The following is a 25,585-nucleotide window of genomic DNA, read 5'->3' as shown; positions in this document are numbered from 1 at the left end:
GAACATGCAGGGAACCTTGAGGATTGCAGGGTCAATAGGTGAATTAAAACACAGGTTTAATAGGTGCAGAAAATATGATTACACATAAACAGAAGAAAGAAGATTTATTCACTTTGTATCGTTACCGTGCTTAGATAGTAGACATGTTCGCCATTAGACTTCCACAAAAACATGTATAAATAAAGACAAGAGACACTCTTTTGGATTTTCACTTGGAAGGAGGAGGAACCATGAGGACTGCTCCCCAACGACATTCTGACCTTACACTTTTTTGTCGCTTTATTAAATTTAGTGGCCCAGATTACATGGATGTCTCAATTTGGGGTGGATTACACAATTGAGACGTCTGAGTGGCTTTATCTATGTGCATATGAGTTGAATCTTTAGCCGAGTACATGTGTACCGAAACACATTCATAAAAGTCAAAACAGATCACGACCGAAGCATCAGGAACCCTCGTGGAGCGTCCGTGGTTAGAGGAGCCCAGGACTGCATGGTGGTGACTCCAACAGTGTTTAATGCCAGGCAGGGGGGTTAAATTGCTAACATGTTGGGATTTTGACTATCGTGCAGTAATGTTCAACTCTTCCCAGATATTCTCCACTTACCGATCCCTCTACACTGCTCTCTGCTGAAAACGCTCAGCCTATGCCGTTGGAACTGTCCAAATCTCAGTGGAAGGGAACATAGGTGTCTTTACTGTGGTTAAAGGGGAATTTCCTGCACCTTAGTTGTGCCCAGAAATCTGACAGGCTCACCACGTTGTGAGGAAACATTAGTGAGTCATACTTCCAACAAACCCAGTTGAGATCGGCCACTTTTTTTTGCGGAAGGGCCTGTCCAGCATGGTGATGGTCTTAGTTGATTGTATAGTTGAAGGTTTTGTTGATTGCAGCACAGCCATTCTCCCTTGTCTGCATGTCTCTCTTGTATGCCACATAATAGTCTATGTGAAGTACAGAAACATATAGGTATACATGCATGCAAAAATCTATGTGGAAGTTTAAAATGTAAAGAAATTTATATGACATCTCAGCCAGATATTGACACCCCTTATTGTTTTTAATCCAAGTTTCCCAAAACCTATGACACAACTACAAGATGACAACAAAGTAGAACAACTCCTATGTTAGACAGTGCATGGACATTACTGTTTCGCTGTGGAAACCCCTGAGGGGATAAGTCGAAAGTTTGTCTACTACTACTTAAACGGAATACAACTGTCCAGGTTTGTTCTATTTCATTGCAATCATCCATACAGGCATGATGACCTCTGGGAAGCCCTTCTGTCTCTCAACAGCCAAAATCTCAAGGCCAGCCTTGTAAATAATGTTCTTCATGATGTCCAGGTGTCGACTAATGCTGCTGTCAATGTGGTCCAACGTGCAGCCCTGTCGAGCCATATTGTCCTTAATTATAATGACACCATTTACACATAAACTCTTCTTACAGCGAATAAGGAAGTTAATCAGGTCTTTGTCAGTCAGATGGCCTACAGAAAACAAAATAAAAGATTTTATTAAAGATATTGTTGATCTGAAAATTGTGTTGTTGTTAACGGCAAGCCGGTGAAGGATGGATCTAACACAAACTCAGGCGCAGGAAATCATTCATTCGGCTTCCGTACCGCGTATCATCACAAAGGATGCAGATTTTGATAAGATCCTACACTGGTCGTAGATAATCCGTAGAGCACACAGAGAGACAGACAATCATTCGCATGCCCAAACATAACACCACCAAGCAGGAATCAATCCCACGCTTGCCCGCACCAAAAACGCACGACTGAGGTGGCTCCCAGAAAATCAAATGCACAATAATATTTATTAAACATACTGGCCCGCCATCGACCACCCGAAGAGCAGGAGGGGACACCGGCATAGGGCTTAGAGAACAGGATGAGACCGTTTTGAGCAGTGAGACGTGGGAAACAGGGGTGACCTTCATGGATCAGGGGGGCGGCCCTCCTGCAGTGCTGACCAGCCCCGCCCTTGTGTCTCCACCAAACCCAATGATCCCGCCATAGATAGACATGGCATGGCAGAACGACCACCTCAGCCTCCTGGCTAGGGAACAATGGCGGCAGGCACACGCTTGGTAAATTACCACCAGACCAGAAACAAAGTGCATCCAAAAAACATGAGTCACTAGCAGGTCTGTTCAGTTTCCAGGGCAGACAGCAACTTTGGGAGTGTGATGAAATGTGCCGTCTTACAAAAGAAGTCCACTAACGTTAAAATGACAATATGTACCCTGAAATGAGGACGTTGGCAAAGTCCTTATCGATATGGGATGAAGGTTGAGATGAGACCGGCAGGGGACGGAGCAATCCAGCTGGAAGACAATGCACTGCCTTGCTCCGGGCACACACTGAACAGGCCAAAACATAGTCCATGATGTCCTTACGTAAACCCGGCCACCAAAAGCCCAAGGCAACTTAACCCCTCAAAACCCACTTTCCACAAGGCACTAAACCTCCCACCGTACTGCGCCAACAATCAGGTTATTAGGGAGAATCGGCTCCTCAGTAGGTCCATCTTCTGCCGCTGTCAGGCTTCACATTTCTTGATCCCGGACGTTAGGTAATAGTGAGATTGAAACGGGTCAGGAACAATGGCCAATGGGCGTGGCATGAGATAACGCGCTTAGCAGTCCATAGGGATTCCAATTTTTTTAATGTCAGTGAGAATCTGAAAGGGCACCTCCACCCCCCCCTAGTTTATAGTCGACCGTGGATCTCTGGTACAGGAGAGCCCTGACCACAGAGCCCGCCGCATCAACCTCGATCAGAAAATTAAGATTAGTCTGCGTGAAAAAGGATGGGTGTACTCGTCAATGCCCGCCTAGCCTCAGTTGCGGCACACCAAACAAAAGGTCATTTACGAGAGATCAGAGTAGTGAGGGTTTCGGCCCTTATCTACACTATTTCTGAGAATACGCGTGTGTGTGTGTGCGTGAGTGTGTTTGTCTGTTAACATCGGACAAAATGGAAACAACACCGTACATCCGATTTGAATGCAGTTTTGAACAAACAATTGCAAATATACGGCTCTAGGATGCTCAATTTTTGAATTTGGGCCCCAGTTTAAAAAAAAAATGATTTTTCCAATTCCAATAAGGAATGTTGGTGGGCTTTATGGACCGGGGGTGATTTTGCAAACATGGCATCGTACCCGGCCAAATTTGCTTTGCATCAACCTCACTACGGCGACCCAGAGAGGACATTAGCAAAGGCACCATGAGAAACTACCGCCGCGGCTGCTTTAAAAGTGGAGTGGCTTTGTCGCTACTCCTGCCGCGGCTGCTTTGAAAGTGGAGTGGCTTTGTCGCTACTCCTGCCACCATTAATACACTTAACGGGTCTCAGTCATTGTAAAAAGACAACACAGAATGTGTGAAGAAAAGGGGGCTCTGTCGTACTTAGTCAATGGCCATTTGGAAGCAGTTGTTGTACTTTTTCAGTTGTTGTACTGGCAGGTCTGGCGAGCCGGTCCATGAGGAGGCGTGGAGCTGGCCGGTCCGGTGGCCGTCCGATCCGGCCCTTGAAGAGGCGTTGGCATGGCCGGTCTGGTGGGCGTCCAAGCCGAGCCTTAAAGAGGCGTCGGAGTGCTCGGTCCGGCGGGCGTCCGAGCTGGCCCTTGAAGAGGTGTAGGGCTGTCCGGGATGGCGGGCGTCCGAGTCGGCCCGTGAGGAGGCGTGGGGCAGGAATGAGGCACTTGGAAACATGGCAGGTTAAAGCAGACGATCCGACAATGAAAAAAAAATCAGTGGGGTTTAAATAGACAGAGGGGTAGAGCTGTTAACCGATGACACCCTGGTGATGAGTTGGCTCCGATTGTGAGGGCAGATGCCAGGGCGGCCCGGGAGACCCAAACGTTTTGTGAGGGTGTTCTGGGAACGCTTGGCTGAGTCCCCTGTCAGAAAGAGTTTCAGTTCCCACCTCCGACAGAGCTTCTCTCATGTTCGGGAAGAGGCGGGGAACATAGAGTCCAAGTGTACCATGTTCGCGGAGCTGCGGACGCAAGGTGGTCAGTGCCTGTCATGGCGGCAACCACAGAACCCGCTGGTAGACACCGGCGGTAAGGGATGCCGTCAGGCTGAAAAAAGAGTCCCCCATGGGACTCCGGAGGCAGCTGACGGGTACCGGGTGGCCAAACGGCACGTGGCTCTGGTTGTCTCTGAGGCAAAAACCTGGGCATGGGAGGATTTCGGTGAGGCCATGGAGAACGACTTCCAGGTGGCTTCAAGGATATTTTGGTCCACCATCCAAAGGCGGAAGCAGTACACCGTCAACAAAGGGTCTAGTGGGGATGGGGCGCTGCTGACCTCTACTTGGGATGTTGTGAATCAGTGGGCCAAATACGAAGACCTCCTTAATTCCATGAGGAAGCAGAGCCGGGGCACTCTGGGGCAGACTCTCTTATCTATGGAGTTGAAGTCACCGAGGTGGTTAAAAAGCTCCTCGGTGGCAAGGCCCCGGGGATGGATGAGATCCGCCTGGAGTTTCTAAAGGCTCTGGATGTTGTGGGGCTGTCTTGGTTGACACGCCTCTGCAACATCACGCGGACATCGGGTACAGTGCCTATGGATTGGTAGACTGGGGTGGTGGTTCCCCTTTTTAAAAAGGGGGACCGGACGGTGTGTTCCAATTACCGGGGAATCACACTCGTCAGCCTCCCCGGGAAGGTCTATTCTGGGGTACTGGGGAGGAAGGTCCGGCTCGGGCCTCTGATCAGGATGCCCCCTGGGCACATCCCACCGGGAGGAGGCCACGGGGCCGACCTGGGACACGCTGGGGAGATTATGTCTTCCGGATGGCCTGGGAACGCCTTGGGATACTCCCGGAAGAGCTGGATGAAGTGGCTGGGAAGAGGGAAGTCTGGGCTTCCCTGCTGAAGCTGCTGCCCCCGCGACCCGACTTCGGATAAGCGGAAGAAGATGAGATGAGGTGTTTTGCGTAACATCCTTGGATCTATTGCTACAGTTTAGGTATGATAACAAAAACGTCCACTCACCGACAATGTAAATTCTCACGGTTTCTAGAGAATGCTCTTGCGGTTCAGTGGAAAAATAACAGGTGGAATGATATCATTTAGTTTAAATAATTTCACACATAAGTCGCACGTTCGGCCAAATGCTAAAAAAAACTGCAATTTATAGTCTGGAAAATACAGTACTTACTTTCTGCTGTGTCTGTTTGTACAATTTACGCAGTTTCAAACAAAATGAAATGACTTACAAACTAATGTCAATAGTAATGGCTCACATGTTGATTCAAAATGGACAAAATATCACTTGTAAAAACTGGAAATATTCTCATTTCATTGAGGTACTTTTACTCAAAATATCAATCTCAGTTGTGTGTTTAGCACGTTGAACTCTTAGTTCTGGTGTTCTGGGTTCGAATCCAGATTGCTCCTCCTGTGTGGAGTTTGCATGTTCAGCCTGGGCCTGCGTGGGTTTCCTCCGGGTACTCCGGTTTCCTCCCACATTCCAAAAACATGCGTAGTAGGCTGGGTGGACACTCTAAATTGCCTAGGTATGAGTTTTAAATGGTTGTCTGTCTCCTCATGCCCTGCGATTGGCTAGCAACCAATTGAGGGTGTCCCACTCTACGTGACCAAAGTCATATGGGATAGACTCCTGCACGTCCAGCGACCCTTGTGAGGATATGCAGTTCAGAAAGTGCATGAATGAATATCACTCTCAGTCGCATTCACTTTTCGATTTATTCACTAGCGATTTTATTTCGGATGTTTTTTCTGAATTTTTTTTGTCATAGGTTTAGTTTATTTACTATTCAAAATGTTCATTTCTTTTTGGCTTTCTGTTGGAATAATGATTAATACCATTAAATCAATATTAGTATTATTTAATTAAAACTGGAAGACATCGTTCACATAACTGATTACAACTTGCAAGGAGAATACACTCGTTACACCGCTTCGTCCACAAGCATTCTGACGTGTAGTATATTCTTCTCATTATTAGTAGCGACAAACTGAAAAAATTTCATGTAATCTGATTCAAAACAATTGCATAAGCTAACCAAATAACACCCTGGAAGGTCAAAAACAACTGTGTTGCCGAAAAACTACTGTGTAAGAAATTGCAGAAGTAAGCACAATACTTTCTTTATAAGGTAAACAAAGCAGCCGTATTTTTAAACAATAATGCGATTATCGCCATCTGCCAGAGTCCAAAGTCCAAAACAAGGTACGAGTTTCTTGCAGATCAGCAGGAACACGGGGTTTGTTGCCGTCAATGTTCCTGAAAACAATTACCGTATTTTCACAACTATTCGGCACATCGCAGTGTCAGTAACGAGTGCTATTTCTGTATTTTAAACACACAAAGCACGCACCGTTTTTATAGACGCATATATATTATATATGGATGAACATCGAAACGCAATAGCGCTGGCTACCGGAAGCAGCCTATTTCCGGGTTCCGGTGCGCAGTGACTGCTAGGAAATATAGTTCTTGCACGCTACACCCACACGCTAAAAACACGTTTTTAAAGGGGCAACGGAAGCAAAACTGAGTTCGGTTATACTTTATTTAGATGTTTTACAACTTACTCACGTCATCATCACCCACAAATCCATCAAAGTCCTCATTTTCTGTGTCCGAATTAAACAATTGCCCAAATGAGTCTTCCAAAACGCCGGGTCCAGCGTTTGTAGTTCTCAAGCCTCCGGGAATGACGGCAAGCTCCGAGTTTGTTTATTTATATATATATTTATATATATATATATATATATATATATATATATATATATATATATATATATATATATATATATATATGTATATATATATGTATATATATATGTATATATATATATATATATATATATATATAAATATATATATATATATATATATATATATATATATATCAGTGGCGGGCCGTCAGGGCCTTCAAGGCCTTCTCTGCTGGCCTAAGAAATATCTGAATCATGTTATATTTTGATTTTGTCCATCAATACTTATTATTCCAAAATAGTCTGTTAGCTTCCTTTCATTGCTTTTCCCCCTGGTTGCACTGCTTCCAGATGTGTGTTTTCATATTGAAGCATTTAACCAATCACATTTCAGCCATTATTTGTTGCCAGATCAGATCTGCCTCAAAGCCTACGCAATCAGTTTTAGCGGGCTCTGCTGCATTAAACTAGACTGTTGCTTTTAACCAATCAGATTTCGAGTTGGCAACCCCACAATGATTTTTCATAGGCGTTAACATTTTGCTGGCTGGGACATGTCATTGCTTTCACAAACTATGATTGGCTAGTAGGCGGGCCAAAGCAGTACCCGAGGCAGCCGAGATCGCAAACTCCACCCACAATGGCCGACAGAAGCAAAAACAAATGGATTCTGTTTGCTCACAAAGCTATTTTCCAGACGGACTTTTCCAGAAAAAAATGGACATCATTAAGAAAGGGCGGTCAACTCTGAAGCTAGCAAGCCTGTTAAAGCCAGGAAAATGGTGTGTGCACTTTCAGCGCGCTAACTTAGCTCCACAAGCAAATAGTATATTGTTGTGTTGATTTAAAGCTGTTTTCAAAACGGACTATGCCGGAAATATGACAGGACAGGCTCGACTTTCATCATTAGCTTCGATGGCGATAGGAAAGAAGGAAGAAAGAAAGGAGGATGATATTGTGTAAAAAGGATTTTTGGTGAGTAAAATATGGCTATATTCCTAAATAACATTTCAATTGTGGGCCCGGTTCTGATATCTGAAAAGCTCCAGTGTTTGTATTTAAGCTCCAGTGTTTGTATTTAATCACAAAATGCTGCCAGGAAGTGGATTTTACCCCAGTTTAATTTTTGGCGTTTCACCATTGACGTCCATCGCTGTCTTTTCCCGGGAAAAATCACCCCCCTGGCCTGGTTGTAATGTCTCAAAAGCTCCAGTTTTTGTATTCAATCAATAAATGATGCTAGGAAGTGGATTTTACCTAATTTTAGTGCATTTTTTGTCATTTCACATATGGACGGAGCGACGTTCATCGCTGTCTTTTTACCGGGGAAATGATACTCCGGGCCCGGTTCTGATGTCTAAAAAGCTCCAGTATTTGTATTTAATCAATAAATGCTGTTTTCGGCTGGATTTTACCCCATTTTCGGGCAATGTTTGCCCGTACGCCATTGACGTTCATCGCTGTCTTTTCCCGGGAAAATCACCCCCTGGCCTGGTTTTAATGTCTGAAAAGCTCCAGTATTTGTATTTAATCATGAAATGCTGCTAGGAAGTGGATTTTACCCAATTTTTGTGCATTAATTTATTGATTATTTTTTTATGTGTCGCAGCTGTAGCTGCAGTAGAGGTTTTATAGCCATAAAATAGTTTTTGAGGGTTGGATTGATACGTTGAAGTCGCTACCAGAAAATGCACCGCCCGCCACTGATATATGTAGTTCGCAGTCTACCTTTGAATGCTCCGTTGACGCCAACATCTAGCGGCAGGATTTCTTTTGTAAATACAGCCGAAATGATCATACTGGGTATATTGAAGAACTGGGTGTATTAAAGAACTGGGTGTATTAAGAACTCGATATCCCAGCAGTCACTGCGCAGTACTTTATCTACGGGAAATAGTAGAGTCTGGGGCTGCTTGGCATAGTTGTATATATATATAGTTCACAGTCTAGCTTTGAATGCTCTGTCGACGCCAACATTTCTTTTGTAAATATAGCCGAAATGACGGCAAGCACCAAATTAGTGTGCTCGCGCGACGTCATACTGGGTGTATTGAAGAACTGGGTGTATTAAGAACTCGATATCCCAGCAGTCACTGCGCTGTACTTTATCTACGGGAAATAGTAGAGTCGGGGGCTGCTTGCCGTAGTTGTCCTATCGACTGATTTATTTGATTTTATTGTGATAACAATTTTAGTATTGGTCCATATATGAAGCGCACTGGATTATAAGGCGCCCTGTCTATTTTGGAGAAAATTTTAGACTTTTATGTGCGCCCTATAGTCGTGAAAATACGGTAACTGGCCTCGAAAGCAGCTGTGGGGGAGAGCGTCCTCAAGTGTGGTCCCAACATAAATCATGAATTAATTTATAGCCTTATTACCTATTAAAAATGCTTACAAAACATATAGAAACATCCCATAATAAATCCAACATTTTCTGAAATGTAAATGTATGTAGCCTCGGCTTCTGGTCCTTATGGTTATAAATATTTATATATATATATATATATATATATATATATATATATATATATATATATATATATATATATATATATATATATATATATATATATATATATATATATATATATATATATATATATATATAGTATAAATTTGTTATAACAGCGTCCATCCAATGGAGTCACTGCCTAAGAATGCAATTGCAGTGCTAATTATTCAATGAACTGTAGCATAAAGTCCTATTAGTTTGACTTACATGCAACCCATTGCATCCAGATGACATCATACTTGTTTTTTGGAGGAGTAAATTCTTGTAGGTTATAGCAGTAGTAAGTCTCAATGCGGTCTGCATCATCACCAAGGTAAACCTCATGCGCGTGGAGGAGAAAGTGCTCTTTCATGTCCACCATTTCCATTTTCTTAAAAACAGGGAGAAGAACTCCTTTGGTTACACGGCCAATACCGGATCCACAGTCAAGTGCACAGTGAGTACCAGCCTTCCCAGGACCCTTGATCGAAAAAACAAAATAAGCAGTAAAATAAGTTTCGTATACAATGGGTGAAAAATATTTTAGAAACATATTTCAGATAATATTGTACTTGGCTTCGGTCATGTTGAGATGGAACTTGCGATGGAACCCCGAGATCAATCGACGCCATTGCCTAACAAACCTTTTTTTTCTCAGAAAATAACCAATTTCCTCTACTTTTTCCACTTTCCCCTAAACAAACTTTTTTTTGCTTCATTGCCCATTAAAGACACACCATTGTTGAATTCAAACATAATTGCTTAAACCTTGGTTTAAGCAATTATGTTTGAATTCAACAATGGTGTGTCTTTAAAATATCTAAAAACTTGAGATTTCCTGCCAGGTTCTCCAGAATTTATTAGCGGTCAATGGATAGAAAAATGTTGCTTAAATAAGAGAGATTAAAGAGTTACGGGGACAAAAAGTACAAAATGTCATTCATTCTGGACCCTATCCCAGCTGACTTCGGGCCAGAGGGGGGAACACCCTGAATCGGTGCCCAGCCGATCGCGGGGCACAAGGAGACAGACAACAAAACACACTCGCACCCATACCTAGGGGCAATTTAGAGTGTCCAATCAGCCTACCATGCATGTCTTTGGAATATGGGAGGAAACCTGAGTACCCGGAGAAAACCCACGCAGGCCCGGGGAGAAGATTCAAACTCCACACAGGTGGACATGACCTGGCTTTCAACCCAGGACTACAGAGCTGTGAGGCCAACGTAGTAACCACTCAAGACGCAGCGCCGCCCCAAATTTCATGCAATAGTAAATAAACAAGCTCATGAACGAAAACAGCACATTGAAAGCAATCAAAGAGTCTACGAAGATTTTGCTCAACAAGATAATAAAAGAAACAAAATTACATTTTTATCGCGGGTTGAAACAGATTGAGACCATTACATAATTTGTCATGGGAAAAATAGATTCTTTTTTTTTTTTTGGGTTAGCACGTTGGCCTCATAGTTCTGGGGTCGAAGGTTTGATGCCAGGTCGGTCCTCAGTGTGTAGAGATTACATGTTCTCCCCGGGTTTGTGTTGTTTTTTTCTGGGCACCCCGGTTTCCTCCCACATCGCTAAAACATGGATGGTTGTCACGTTTTGTTGGGGATTTTTGGTGGATGGGTATGTTTTTCCTTGTGTGTGCTGTCTACGTGATTATGAATATCTTCAACCTGCTGTGTCTTTCCAGTACTCCTTCCGTCGTGTGGCCCAGGTGTTTGTAATTGTCTTGTGATCCCCTACCTTTGTGTTTAAACCGTGTGTTGTTGTCAGTCTGTGTGGGATTATTACTCTGTTTGGTCATGTCATCTGCTCGTCTGTGTCATCCATGTTAAATGTGTTTATTTGTTAAATTTTACCCAGTCCTAAACTTGTTAGGTTTTTCTGTTACTTTTTATTAAAACTTTTAGTTTTGGGATCCAGCACATCGTGTTTTGTCGTTCATGACAGAATAATCCTACGAAGAATGGACCCATCAGGATCTCCCTGGCTCCGATGTGGGATCGCTTGCTGGCTCCTCACAGGGAATCGACGGGAGGCGTTCACACCAGGCCGTCACCCACCTGCCGTCAACCCTCTCCCTGCCTGCCCGCTGGCGTCTTCCCTTTGTTATTCTCCCAGGAAACACCCATCCCTGCTTTCACCTCCCTCTACAGAAAAACATTTTAATTTTGAATGGGACTCGGAGTTGGTCATGGGTGGATACCAGGATGGCCCGCTGCTCGTTAATCTCCTGGGCTCCGACTCCGAGTGGGACATCCTCTCTCCCACCCATTCTGTTCGGCAAGCACGTCTCCCGTGACCCGTCTCCCGGTCAAACACTCTTGGCCATTGACGGCTGAGTAATCTTTTTTCCCTTTTGATGCTCCATCCTGAGATGCGAGGGAAACCAGTGTTGTGGGTGCCAGTGGGAGAGGAGGAGGCGGAGCGTAAGGCTTTGACGGCCAAGCGTCGGACTTCGGCGGCCGTGTTCAAGCGTGGGACGACGGCCACTTTCAAGCATGGGATGACCACCGGTTTCAAGCGTGGCATGAGGACGACGGCAATTTTCAAGCGTGGGACGAGGACGGTGGGCACTTTAAAGCGTTGGATGATGACGGCCGTTTTCAAGCGTGGGATGACCATGACAGCCTCTCGCAAGTACCGATTCCAGCTAGCCGCTTGCTAGTCCCCATTCCAGCTAGCCACTTGCTAGTCCCCATTCCAGCTAGCCACTTGCTGGTGCCTGTTCAGGCTAGCCACTTGCTACTGCCCGTCCCGCTAGCCGCTCGCAGGTGCCCGCCTCGGCTAACCACTCGCTAGTGCCCGTCTCTGCTAACCGCTCGCAAGTCCCTGTTCTGGCTGGCCGCTCGCAAGTCCATGTTTCGGCTGGCTGCTTGCAACTCTCTGTTTCGGATAGCTGCCCGCAAGTCCCTGTTCCGGGTAGCCGCTGGCATGTCCCTGTTCCGGCTATTCGCTCCTGTGAACCCGTCCCAGCACCCCACTCTTGTGCGCCCGTCACAGCACCCCCAGTAAGACCTGGGGGGCATAATTGGGAAGAACAGCCCCACTGATCAGAAACCAAGCAGTGTTCTCTTTTTTCACTTCTGCACTCGCTGTGGATTGTCAACAATGAACACCATCTTCTAGCATAAGGGTGTCCTTATATGCACTTGAAAGCAGGACACCCTAGTCCACAGTTTGATGATGACTTTGTAGTTGTGCCATCGGAGGTGATAGGTACTGGCTGGCAGGCAGCTCAGGTGGTCTCTGAGGCAAAAACGGAGTTCGGAGAGGCCATGGTGAAAGACAGGACAGCCTCAAGGAAAATTTAGGCCACCATCTGATGTCTCACAGGGCGAAAGCGGTGCACTATCATTATTGTGTGTATTGAGAATAGGGTGCTGCTGATCTCGATCCAGGATGTCGTGAGCAGATGTGCCAAATACTTTGAAGTCCTCCTCAATTCAACCGACATGCGTTCCAATGAGGTAGCAGAGCTTGGGGACTCTGAGGGGCATTCTTCTGGGGTTAAAGTCGCTGGATGGATTAAAAAGTGCTTTGTAGGCTCAGAGAAGGCATTCGATTATGCACCCCCCTAAGGGTAGCATCCTTGATACGTTGGGTCTGGTCCTTGTATGACTGGTGTCAGAGTTTGGTCCGCGTTGTCGGCACTAAGACTCTGATCCTTTTAGAGCAGGGGTGGACAAACCGGTCCTCAAGAGCCACTGTGGGTGCAGGTTTTTTTTTCCAACCAATCCTGTGCAGACAGTTTAACCAATAGGGTTTCTGCTGAAACAAGAAGAACCTGACAGCAATCCACTGATTGCTTTTCTAAAATACCAGATTTGTAGTAAGGTTTCCTCTTTATAGGTTGGAACAAAAGCCCACACCCACTGTGGCGTTTTGTGGAATAGTTTGGCCACCCCTGTGAGGGTTCGACGTTTGAGTTCATCCATCTGTGATCTTCAACTGTGACTGGAACAATTCACATCTGAGTGCGATGCGGTCAGGATGAGAATCAGCACCACCAAATCCGAGACCATGGCCCTCAGTCGGAAAAAGGTAGCATGCACTCTCAGGGGCTGACACGGGACACACTGGGGATACTACAACTCCTGGCTGGTCTGGGAACACCTCTCGGAAGAAATGGAGGAAGTCGCCAGGGAGAGAGAAATCTGATCTTCCCTGCTAACACTGCTGCCCCAACAACCCAAGCTCAGATAAGTGGAAGAAGGTGAATAAATGTGTATTATATTATAATTTTTTAATGCAGTTAATTTACCGTCACATGCATGAAAAGCAAAACCATTTGAAAATCGGTCTTAAATTAAACAATTCATAGCTATTTTATAGAATTTTCTTGTTTTAAAAGCTCTGCTTTGGTCCTTTCCCTTTCAACCTGTACATCCTTTTTTGCAATTGGATATGTACAGTTGTGGTCAAAAGTTTACATACACTTGTGAAGAACATAATGTCATGGCTCTCTTGAGTTTCCAGTTATTTCTACAACTCTGATTTTTCTCTGATAGAGTGATTGGAACAGAGACTTCTTTGTCACAAAAAACATTCATGAAGTTTGGGTCTTTGATGACTTTATTTAGGGTTAACAGAAAAAGTGATCAAATCTGCTGGGTCAAAAATATACATGCAGCAACACGAATTAGCAATTTTGGCGACTTAAAAAGTTGTGTCAGTGAAATGAGCTTCATAGCATAGCCTCTTAACTTCTTGTTAGTGATGATGAGTGACTACAGCTGGTGACTTCTCTGAGGCCATTTAGATAGGGCTCATTGGATGCAAACGCCCACAAATGCTACAATGGGAAAGTCAAAAGAGCTCAGCATGGATCTGAAAAAGCGAATCCTTCACTTGAACAAGTCAGGAAAGTCACTTGGAGCCATTTCAAAGCAGCTGCAGGTCCCAAGAGCAACAGTGCAAACATTTGTTTGTAAGTATAAAGTGCATGGCACTGTTTTTTCACTGCCACGATCAGGAAGAAAACGCAAGCTATCACCTGCTGCTGAGAGAAAATTGGTCAGGAGGGTGAAGATTCATCTGAGAATCACCAAAAAGCAGATCTGCCAAGAATTAGAAGCTGCTGGAACACAGGTGTCAGTGTCCACGGTCAAGCGTGTTTTGCATCTCCATGAACTGAGAGGCTGCCGTGCAAGAAGGAAGCCCTTGCTCCAAAAGTGGCACCTTAAGGCTCAACTGAAGTTTGCTGCTGATCACATGGACAAAGATAAGATCTTCTGGAGGAAAGTTCTGTAGTCAGACGAAACAAAAATTGAGCAGTTTGGCCACAAAGCCCAGAAATATGTTTGGAGGAGAAAAGGTGAGGCCTTTAACCCCAAGTACACCATGCCTACCGTCAAGCAAGGTGGTCTAGTATTATGCTGTGGGGCTGTTTTGCTTCCAATGGAACTGGTGCTTTACAGAGAGTAAATGGAATAATAAAGAAGGAGGATTACCTTCAAATTCTTCAAGATGACCTAAAGTCATCAGCCCAAAGATTGGGTCTTGGGCGCAGTTGGGTGTTCCAACAGGACAATGACCCCAAACACACATCAAAATTGGTAATGGAATGGCTAAATCAGGCTAGAATTAAGATTTTTTTGAATGGCCTACCCAAAGTCCTGACTTAAACCCCATTGAGAACTTAATAATAATAATAATAATAATAATCGGACATAGGCTTTGTCATGATCATTGACTCGACAAAAAAGCCTAATTGTCATCATACCCAGCAATTGCATGTGACGAAATTGGTAGTGCTTCTCCGCAAGGTGCACTTTCCCGTAAAAGAAAAAAAACGGATCACATATCTCCCTTTGTCTCCTCACTTACCTTCAGTCAGCCAGTACGAGGCAGATCACCGCCCAACGTCCTTCATGTTACCTCACCCCGAAGTTATTACACAGAAGGGATTGTGTGTCGTTCTACCGCAAGTTTAGAGTCCTGATGGATGTGGCAAAAACTGTCCTTAAGCCTATTTGTCCGTACTTTGTGAGACCTGTAGCGTCTGCCAGAGGGCAGCAGCTGGAACAGGTTGTGACCAGGGTGGTATGGGTCCCCGACAATGTTCCCGGCTCTGCTGAGGTAACGAGGGCTGGCAATGTCTTCCAGTGAGGGCGGAGAGCAGCCGACAATCTTCTGGGCAGTGTTAATCACTCTCTGCATGGCCTTTTTGTCTGCTGCCGTGCTTCCAGCGTACCACACTGTAATGCAGTATGCCAGGATGCTCTCCACAGTGACTCTATAGAAGGTTACCAGAAGCTTAGTGTCCAAGTTGTTCCTCCTGAGTCCCCTGAGGAAATGGAGTCGTTTCTGGCCCTTCTTCACTACTGCCGTGGTGTTTGTAGACCAGGAGAGCTTATCCATGACGTGGACCCCCAGGAATTTAAAGGGCTGGACCCTGTTTACACATACTCCATTTATGAGGAGTGGGGCCAGATCTGTGCTGTGTTTGCGAAAGTCCAGGATTATTTCTTTAGTTTTCGTGGTGTTCAGTGTGAGATAGTTCACCGAGCACCACGAAGACAGTTTGTTGACCACATCTCTGTAGGCCGACTCATCCCCTCCTGAGATGAGTCCGACCACAGTGGTGTCATCGGCAAATTTGATGATGGAGTTAGACTGGTGGGTTGGTGTACAGTCGTATGTGTACAGGGAGTACAGAAGAGGACTCAGTACACAGCCTTGAGGGGAGCTAGTGTTCAGTGTAATGGAGGAAGAGAGGTGGGGACCAAGTCTAACAGTTTGTGGTTGGTTGGTTAAGAAGTTCTTTATCCAGCAGCAGATGGAAGAGAATAGTCCAAGATGGGAGAGTTTGTCAGCCAGAATGTCCGGTATTATAGTGTTGAAGGCTGAGCTATAGTCAATGAAAAGCATCCTCATGTAATTCCCATGGTGCTCCAGGGGGCTCAGTGCTGTGTGTAGAGCTATGGCGATAGCCTCCTCAGTGGACCTGTTTGCTCTATAAGCAAACTGGTGAGGGTCAACTGAGGGAGGGATTGTATTCCTGATATGGCGGGCGACCAACTTTTCAAAGCACTTCATGATCACAGGCGTGAGTGCAATAGGCCTAGTGACCGGACATTTCGTCAAAAGACGTTTGGTCCCCGGACGTTTGGTCGACTGGACATAAGGTCGACCGGACATTTGGTCGACCGGACGTTTGGTAGAACGGACGTTTGGTAGAACGGACGTTTGGTCGCCGGGTTCGCTCGCTGTCAAATTATGACCGAGAGTCTACTGTTGATATTTTGATATTAGATATTTAGATATCAAACTCACTCTCTCTCTCATGATTATAATTTTGAGAGCTGGTTTCAACAGTAACAACCCGGCGACCAACCGTCCGTTCTACCAAACGTCCGGTCGACCAAACGTCCGGTCGACCAAATGTTCGGGGACCAAACGTCCGGGGACCAAACGTCTTTCGACGAAACGTCCGAGTACCCCTATATATAACTTGTGGACAATGCTCAAGAAACAAGTCCATGTCAGAAAGCCATCAAATTTAACTGAACTGCACCAATCCTGTCAAGAGGAGTGGACAAAGATTCAACCAGAAGCTTGCCAGAAGCTTGTGGATGTCTACCAAAAGCGCCTAATTGAAGTGAAAATGGCCAAGGGACATGTTACCAAATATTAGCGCTGCTGTATGTATATTTTTGACCCAGCAGATTTGATCACTTTTTTCTGTTCACCCATAATAAAGTCATAAAACAACCAAAATTCATGAATATTTTTTGTGACAAAGAAGTATCTGTTCCAATTACTTTATCAGATAAAAATCAGAGTTGCAGAAATAACTGGAAACTCAAGAGAGCCATGACATTATGTTCTTCACAGGTGTATGTAAACTTTTGACCACAACTGTACGTACATTTTCTTTTGCATTAAATCCCGTTTATACTTTTTATACTTTTAAAACATTTTAAATGTTTGTAAAAATGTAATATGTAATATGACTAGTAACGTAATTATTTACTTTCTTCAGGATATAGTAATAGCAGGCATTACTAACTCTGGACTGTAGTGTCTTGTACTACATTTTTAGTAAGTTTAACAATGAGAGCAAAGCCTTGTCCAATATTTAAATGTACAGTGGTACCTTGAGATACGAGCTTAATTCGTTCCGGGACTGAGCTCGTATGTCGATATTCTCATAACTCGAACGAACGTTTCCCATTGAAATGAACTAAAAACAAATTAATTCGTTCCAACCCTCTGAAAAAATACCCAAAACAGGATAATGGATTGGAAAAAATGTTTTATTTGTTCTAATCGCCATCTATTAACAAATTAACACATAACTAGTGGTTTATTATTACTAAAATGTGTTTAATAGAACTAAAATTAGACGGATTTTGCGGAGGGTAGAGAGAGGGACAGAGAGGGACATGGGGTTGGGGGGGCAAGCGGGGGAGACTTTTTGCACCGGTGAATCGTAATATAACATAAACACATTTAAATGAACTTGGATTACGAAGCAGACACACTCTAACCTTACACTAAACTTAATTCTAATTTTGTTTTACATTTTTATACCTTTTGTCCTTCTGGCCGGGTTGGCTGTTTGCCCCGCCTCCACACTGACTTTCTCTATCGATGGGCTGTTTGCCTTTGTATTCCCTTCAAAATATTCCGAAAATAATTCACACAAAAGTCCTCACAATAGGATAACGCACAACCACTTGCCAACGAGAAGTAATATATACTCCTAGTACTAGCGATCACTATGCCATTCGTGCTGAGTGACGGAAAAAAACACTGAAAAAAATTCAACGCTCTGCCCAGTGCTCGTAGATCTGTTATACACGAAAGAGATGCGGCAAAAAAGACAGTGCGCTACAATGATAAACAGCCTCTCATTCTTGGCCACCTGGCTTTCTCGTATCTCGAAATTTTTCTCGTATCTAGAGATAATTATTTGCTCAAAATTTTACTCGTATCTCGAAATGCTCGTATGTCGGGGTGCTCGTATGTCGGTACCACTCTAATCAAATTAGCCCAATTCAATATAGTCAATCAAAGTGTCAAGCACAGCCAAAACGCCAACCACAAAAGCCTAAAATAAGGAAATTCTGGGGTTTCTGAAATCAAAGCAGGAAATATTTTTCTAAATATTTTTGCATGGATCACTGACCATAAATTAGCCATCAAAACACTATAACTAATTGAGTAGCAATCTTTTAGTCAAGCTTACCACAAACTTCTTTAGAAACTGGCAAGAAGCTTCTAGATCCACATTAGATACTTCTAGGAAGTCTCCCATCATTCCCTCTTCCGAGGCTGGCACATCCTCATAGTACTGTTGCGCTCTGTAGTAAAACTGTTTCTCCCCTTTGATGTACTCACATGTGACAGAAAACAATTTCACTGTTGGGGGAAATCAATGGAGGGCATTACATTACACACATAAAGTAGCAAAGAATGTCTTCTGCTTATTTCATGGGTCAAAGTTAATAGTGAAGATTTCACATGAATATGGTGGAGGTGGCTCGGCGGCTAAGTGGTTAGCGCACTGGCCTCACAGTGCATGGGTCCTGGATTCAAATCCAGGTTACTCTGCCTTTGTGGAGTTTGCATTTTCTCCCAGGGCCTGCGCGGCTTTTCTCCACGTACTCTGGTTTCCTCCCACATTCCAAAAACATGCATGGTAGGCTGGTTGGACATATTAGGTATGAATGTAAGCGTGAATGGTTGTCCATCTCTTCGTTCCCTGCGATTGGCTGGCCACCAATTCAGGTAGTCCCCTGCTTCATGCCTAAAGTCAGCTGGGATAGGCTCCAGCACCCCCGCGACTCAGGTGAGGATAAGTGGTTCTGAAAATGAATGAATGAATGTGATAGATGAAGTTTAAAACATTCAGGGTGGGAGATTTCTGACATGGTAATCAAGACTTCTTTAAAGTAATGAATACAATACATGTTTAATTTCTTACACGTCTCATTTTGGACAAGTACCATATTTTCAACACTAAGGTGCAACTAAAAGCCTGCAATTTTTTCATGGTTTATTTTTTCTAATATTGATGTTGCGCTTAAAGTACTATCTATTAAATTGTGAATGTCATATACTGTTGAATTCTATTATAGGCGCTATTGATTACTCATTTATACAAAATTAGCATTGCTTTTGACAATCTTGCAAAATTGAAGTTTCTTTAATGACTTCTTATGCAATTTTTTATTCTTCTTGTATGTATTTACTTCTTAGTTTCTGTATTTTTGCATGTGTGAAAGCTATGATTAGGAGATTTATTTTTAGTATTAATAACTTGAATGTTTCTGCTACTCAATCACTTGTGTATGATTTTCTCATTCAGTGTTCTCCTACCTGCTCTCCTTCACATTATCATTTAGAAGCTGTTCTTATGGAAGATTATGAAATAATGTCGGTGACCCATGGTTGATTTGCTTTGGATGTGGACTTTTAATGCTGATTGACCTAGAATGAGATTGCAGATCTCTGGAAGAAGAGGAGGAAGAACTACGAGAAGAACTTCAGTGGTGGACAATGTTCCCTCTAATTTTTTGTTTGTCAGGGCAGAAAGACAACCTCCGAGCACACTGAGCACCAGTGTGAGCAACATCATCATTGCTCGCTATGGGCACACACACCAGTATCACACCTGCCATAAGCAGGTGCATGTCTACTACACATAAATGATTTAGTAATAATAAAATGTAATGATTAATATCTATGTATGGGCGGCCCGGCGGATGAGTGGTTCGGGCGTTGGCCTCACAGCTCGGGTCCTGGGTTCAAATCCACGCTCACACTCATAATCAGGGGAATTTAGAGTGTTCAACCAGTCTAGCATCGATAATTGTGGTTTGTTGGAGTAAACTGGAGTACCCGGAGAAAACCCACGAATTCTCGAGGACACCAGGAATACTCCACACTCTGGAAGGTCTGGATCCACGCCGCTTCCATTAGTAGATCCTCGAACCGCAAGGTTGATGCGTTAATTACTAGTCAATCAATTTGGGTCGTTTACCCATACATCAGTGGCCTATAAGTTTTCATCACAGGTGTAAACCACCATCCCCAGTGGGGCTTTTTGGTAGTACACCCATTTTTTTCTGCCCCGTCAGCAATAATCATTCCAGAAGGAACTAGGTAATTAATGTACTAGATTCGCATGTCACACATCTACAAATGAAATTTGTTTTGGAAGTTTAATTGCCGCCATTCGTCGCCTTAATCAGCCAGGATGAGCGACTGGAGTGGCTCTGATTAACTCTTTGTTTGCCAATTATGCAATAACGGAAAAGTTGTGACACATTGAAACACACACACACATACACCCAAGTATATTAATCGCTTGTATAAATGTACCTCCATATTTCAATGCTATCAGTTTAGCTGTTTGTACTCAGAATTGAGGCGGCAATAGTTTCACCTCTAAGGTATGTTTTAGTAGTTGTCAATGTATCTCGCATTCCGTTCGAATTTTGCCCATTTCATTTTATTCCTAGACCACCCATCTACTTAAAGCATTACTCAAAGGTTGATACTTTATAATTTGGAGATGCTATTTTTGAACATAGACATTATTTCATCACTCGTTCCATACCATGAAAGGCCCCACCAGAATTTGGGCATCCAGTGCCAAAATAGAGCCTATTTCCAAATTTCTCTTGAATTTGTTGTAGATATTCCCCCTTATCGAAGCTTGTTATTTTGAATTGTTATCTCCGTAACATTTAGGTGCATTAACCCCATAATTGCAATGCTGTAAGTTTTAAGCTAAAGTCCTCTTAATTTGTATGCCCTTATAGCAGTGGTCTCAAACCGGTCCTCAAAGGGCCGCAGTGGGGGCAGGTTTTCATTCCAACGCAACAAGAGGATACCTTTTGCAAGTGTAATCAGTTGATTGCAGCCAGGTGTTACTTATTTTAGAAGACACCTGATTGGTTAAAATGTCGGCACTGGTTCGGTTGGAACAAAAAACAGGACCCACTGCGGCCCTCGGCGGAATCGGTTTGAGACACCTGCCTTAAAGCAATAGAAAGCAACGTCATTTGGTTGTATCAATCTGATCAATACTTATCCAATCCGTAATATCAACATGCCCCACGCCAAAGCATATTTCACCCGCTCAGGATAATTCTAACAACTCGAGGTCTCCCTCGCTAATTTATTCATAAGATTTTAACGCCATGCCCCACAGAAGTCTAAGCAACTTTAGAGTTTCATAACAATTTATCACAGTCATCAAAACAATTGTAGGTCTGTCATATCTTCCCAAGAGCGCTTGTTGTGGACCCGTCCTGCGAAGCCAAAACAGTCTACAGTTCTCAAGGGCGCTAGTTGTGGACTCATCCTGCCCAAGACGAAAACAGTCCACATTTCTTGTTTTGAAACCATCCTGCCCAAGGCCATTCCCAGTCCTCTTGATGCGAACCACAGTCCTTACTTTTGCAAGAGATGCATTAAAATGCCCTTTGTATTAATGTCAATTACTCTTCGTTGCAAGTACATATAATATAATAATATTGATACACATCTATAATAATGATAAACCTAACAGTCCACCTGTGTTGAATTTGCATATTCTCCCTGGGCCTGCGTGGGTTTTCTCTGAGTACTCCGTTTTCCTCCCACATCCCAAAAAGATGCATTGTAGGCTGATTGGACACTCTAAAATTGCCCCTAGGTATGGGTCTGAGTGTGCACTGCTGTCCGTCTCCTTGTGCCCTGCGATCGGCTGGCCACCGATACAGGCTGTCCCCCGCCCCTGGCCCAAAGTCAGCAGGGATAGGCTCCAGAAACCCCCGCGAGTGAGAAAGTGGATAAAGCGGTTCAGAAAATGAATGAAAAAATATCTATGAATAAAACATCTTCATAAATGCCATTAGAATATGCACATATCCGACTTAAATTTTACCTTATTTTACACATCTGTCCTTCTCGCTTCTCATTCTCGTTCAAATGACTTTTCTGCTGAACGTGTCACTTGAGATAGTCAAGTTTCTATTGATATGCAATATTTTTCCATGATTTTGCTTTGATTTATTTAATAAGGGATAGCACATATTAATGAACATATTTATATTCATGTTAATGAACATATATATGTAAGATTGTAGCCGAGGGCTAATTTCCATTTACTATAGTCCATTGTGTAGGTTGAAGACAAACGATCACACATACTAGACACACACGCACGCACGTACGCACACAACCACACACAGCAGATTTAGACAGTTCTCACCCGATTTCACCGCTTGTTCTTCTATTTGCACAGTAAAGTAAAAAGGAATGTATTAAGAAATATTAAAATGAGCTGTAAAACACGAAAAACATAAGAGTTGACCGAGCTACTGCCACTGGGGGGCCGGGTGAATGGCATCATGGGTAAAAAATGGATTTAATTTTGTGCGCTCCATATGATTTGCTGTGCGCGGAGAAGACGAGAGTAGTGCGCAATTGCGCACGCGCGCAGCTTAGAGGGAACATTGATGGTAGACGATCTGGTCTAACAGGATTTGATTTTTATATTTTCTTTCTAATTTTTCGTTACCATGATATAGTGTGTAAAGTAGGTATGTTTTTTTTCTTTCATGTGTACGTGAAAATTGCGAAAGTTAATTTTACCATACTGAATGTTTTGATATGTGTTGATTTTTATTTGATTAATAGTTTGTTACACAGTTTTCTCTGTGTAAACAGGGGGTCTGTTATGAATTATTAGTTATAAAATTAACTTAAAGGTTTGAGCCATGTTCGAATTCGCTTCCTGAAGCATAGTGCTTGCCACTATCTGATCATTGTATTTGGGATGATTCTTCACAGGGAGGTGTGAAAAACAGTATGTGGCCCCAGGGTGTTTGTTGCATAAACAATTGAGCTGGCAGTTGTTAAACTTTTCCTGACCTATCTAAATATCTTGTTTTTATGATTCTGTTACGATCGCGCCACGACGTCGTGGCGCGATCGGGGGGAGTTGGACCCAGTAGCGGGGAAGCAGGGGGAGGCGAGGCGTGCTGTTCTCATGACAGTAATTTTGATGACTCAAAGGCTTTACAAAATAACAAGGGCTTATACATCCCAAACCGAAACAAAACCCGAGCATGTGGAATAGTACCTGGTAGCGATGTATGCTGTAACACGTAGGGTGTCACGCAGGACAATCCGACAATGACTAACCATTTCCGTGGTGCTTAAATACCCACATCAGGAAGTAATCAAGGATTGTTTGGGGCTGCTCTAACCTGACGGCAAGCCAGGGGGGACAAACGAGCCGCAGCTGGGCGGGCAGGAGCTGGGCGGGCAGGAGCTGGGCGGGCAGGAGCTGGGCGGGCAGGAGCTGGGTGGCCAGGAACTGGGCGGGCAGGAACTGGGCAGGCAGGAACTCCGCGGGCAGAAACTAGGCGGGCCAGCTGGCACCAGAAGCCTGGTTCGTGGCTTCGGCATGGGTGCGACTGGCGGCTCAGCCGGAATGGGAAAACGGGAAGCTTGGACAGGCGAGGTCGAGCGAGGAGCTTGGACGGGCGAGGTCCAGCAAGGAGCTTGGACGGGCGAGGTCGAGCGAGGAGCTTGGACGGGCGAGGTCGAGCGAGGAGCTTGGATGGGCGTGGTCGAGCAAGGAGCTTGAGCATCCAGGCTCTCCTTCCGCTTCTCCCTGTGGCGCGGCACTCGCCGCCCCCTCCGGGAGGACGGCACAGCACGCCGGGCGCCACGTGGTGGTCCACTGTAGATGGCCAGCCGACACGACGAATCCTGGTTGGGGTAATCCAAGTCGGAGTAATCGGAGAAGAAGTCGGGGTCAACGTCCTCCGGGGGAGTGTATCGGAGTCTGAATCGGCTGAGGAAATCACTGTCCGAGTCCGAATCTCCAGCACACAAATCAATTAGCTCCCGGTCATCCTCACAATCCGAAAATTCAGAGTCCCAACCGACATAGATGTGGCATTCCAACGGGGCCGATGGAGGCTGGGGATTCTCCCTCCATTGAGGACAGACTCGCTGGAGTTTGATTTCAGATAACTCGGGCGATGAACAGGGGGTGTCGGAACTTGGGTATTCTCACTTAGCTGTGCTGGCAGCCCAGTCTGACGGAGTGAGCGAAGGGTCGGTTTAAAGGTGAAACCGGGGCCGATGGAGGCTCAGAATTACCTCCTAGTCGGGATTCCTTCGTTGCCAAAACGTCTCTAAGGTGTCCACACCATGGCGTAGTCGTTATAAATTCCCTAAAAGATTTTGGGGAGCTTCCCGCTGAGTCCATGTGGTCGGTAGGATATGAGCTGGGTGGCTGGCATCGACGAGAGCGTCGGTGCGCGCGTCGGTGGCTTCCTGCTGGGTCCATGTGGTCAGATCGTTCTGTTACGATCGGGCTGCGACGTCGTGGCGCGAAAGGGGGAGGTTGGACCCAGTAGCGGGGAAGCAGAGTGAGGCGAGACGAGCTGTTCTCATGACAGTAACTTTAATGACTCAAAGGCTTTACAAAATAACAAGGGCTTATACATCCCAAACCGAAACAAAACCCGACCATGTGGAATAGTACCTGGTAGCGATGTATGCTGTAACACGTAGGGTGTCACGCAGGACGATCCGACAATGACTAACCATTTCCGTGGTGCTTAAATACCCACATCAGGAAGATATCAAGGATCGTTTGCAGCTGCTCTAACCTGACGGCAAGCCAGGAGGGACAAACGAGCCGCTCCTGACAGGTTCGAAGGGAAGTATCATATCTTCAGAATCTATATCTCAACAGATGTCCAAGTTAAGACCCAACAGTATTTGATTTCAAACCAGCCATGTTTCTTGTAACTGAAACCCACCCACTTGTAGACAAATAAAAGCCCACTTTGGGCGGAGACAATGAAGGTTTTAAGAAATGGGGTCTGAATGAGAATCTTGCAGTTTCTCTAGCCAATGAAGAGAACAGGTCATGGAGGCTTCAATAATGTCTTGCCTATATTTTTGTTGACACTTGTCTCATCAGATCTTTCAGAACAAAGAAAAGAACATATAACAGTACCTATTTATGTATATGTGTATGTTTATATATATAAATAAATAAATATATATACATATACACACACACATATATATATATATATATATATATATATATATATATATATATGGGCAGCCTGGAGGCGTGAGTGGTTAGCACGTCGGCCTCACAGCTCTGGGGTCCTGGGCAATCGCGTAGAGTGGAACTGACTAGTGGGCGGGACAACGGAGAGTGTATATTGGGGGCGTGCCAATTCACCCCTCCTTTCACTGAAGTATTAGGCAGAAGAGAGGAGTGTGCATTGTTTTATTTTTGTGATCATTGCAACGCTTGAGAAGAAAATTAACCCTGTGAGTACACAACATGGGGGGCCCGGTGGTTAGCGCATTGGCCTCACAGCTCTGGGGTCCTGGG

General features: G+C 44.4%; 1 protein-coding gene across 3 annotated transcripts in view; it reads right to left on the bottom strand.

Moving 5' to 3' along the window:
• Positions 1-220: 220 nt before the first annotated feature.
• ntmt2 (N-terminal Xaa-Pro-Lys N-methyltransferase) overlaps positions 221-25,585 on the bottom strand; it is a 77,367-nt gene continuing 52,002 nt past the window's right edge. Inside the window, exons 3-5 of one of the 3 annotated variants that reach the window (XM_077594767.1) lie at positions 18,404-18,576; positions 9,430-9,682; positions 221-1,492 (exon numbers count right to left, since the gene is read on the bottom strand). In XM_077594767.1, the coding sequence (XP_077450893.1) occupies positions 1,236-1,492; positions 9,430-9,682; positions 18,404-18,576 (683 nt within the window). In that variant the 3' untranslated portion in view covers positions 221-1,235. The remainder of the gene's footprint in view (positions 1,493-9,429; positions 9,683-18,403; positions 18,577-25,585) is intronic. The other 2 variants (XM_077594769.1, XM_077594768.1) reach the window with 2 other exon arrangements.

The sequence above is a fragment of the Stigmatopora argus genome, chromosome 24 (genome assembly GCF_051989625.1).
Source record: "Stigmatopora argus isolate UIUO_Sarg chromosome 24, RoL_Sarg_1.0, whole genome shotgun sequence".
NCBI classification, from domain to species: Eukaryota; Metazoa; Chordata; class Actinopteri; order Syngnathiformes; family Syngnathidae; genus Stigmatopora; species Stigmatopora argus.
The sequence above is the reverse complement of the archived record's forward strand: the minus strand, read 5'-3'. Positions and strand labels throughout refer to the sequence as shown.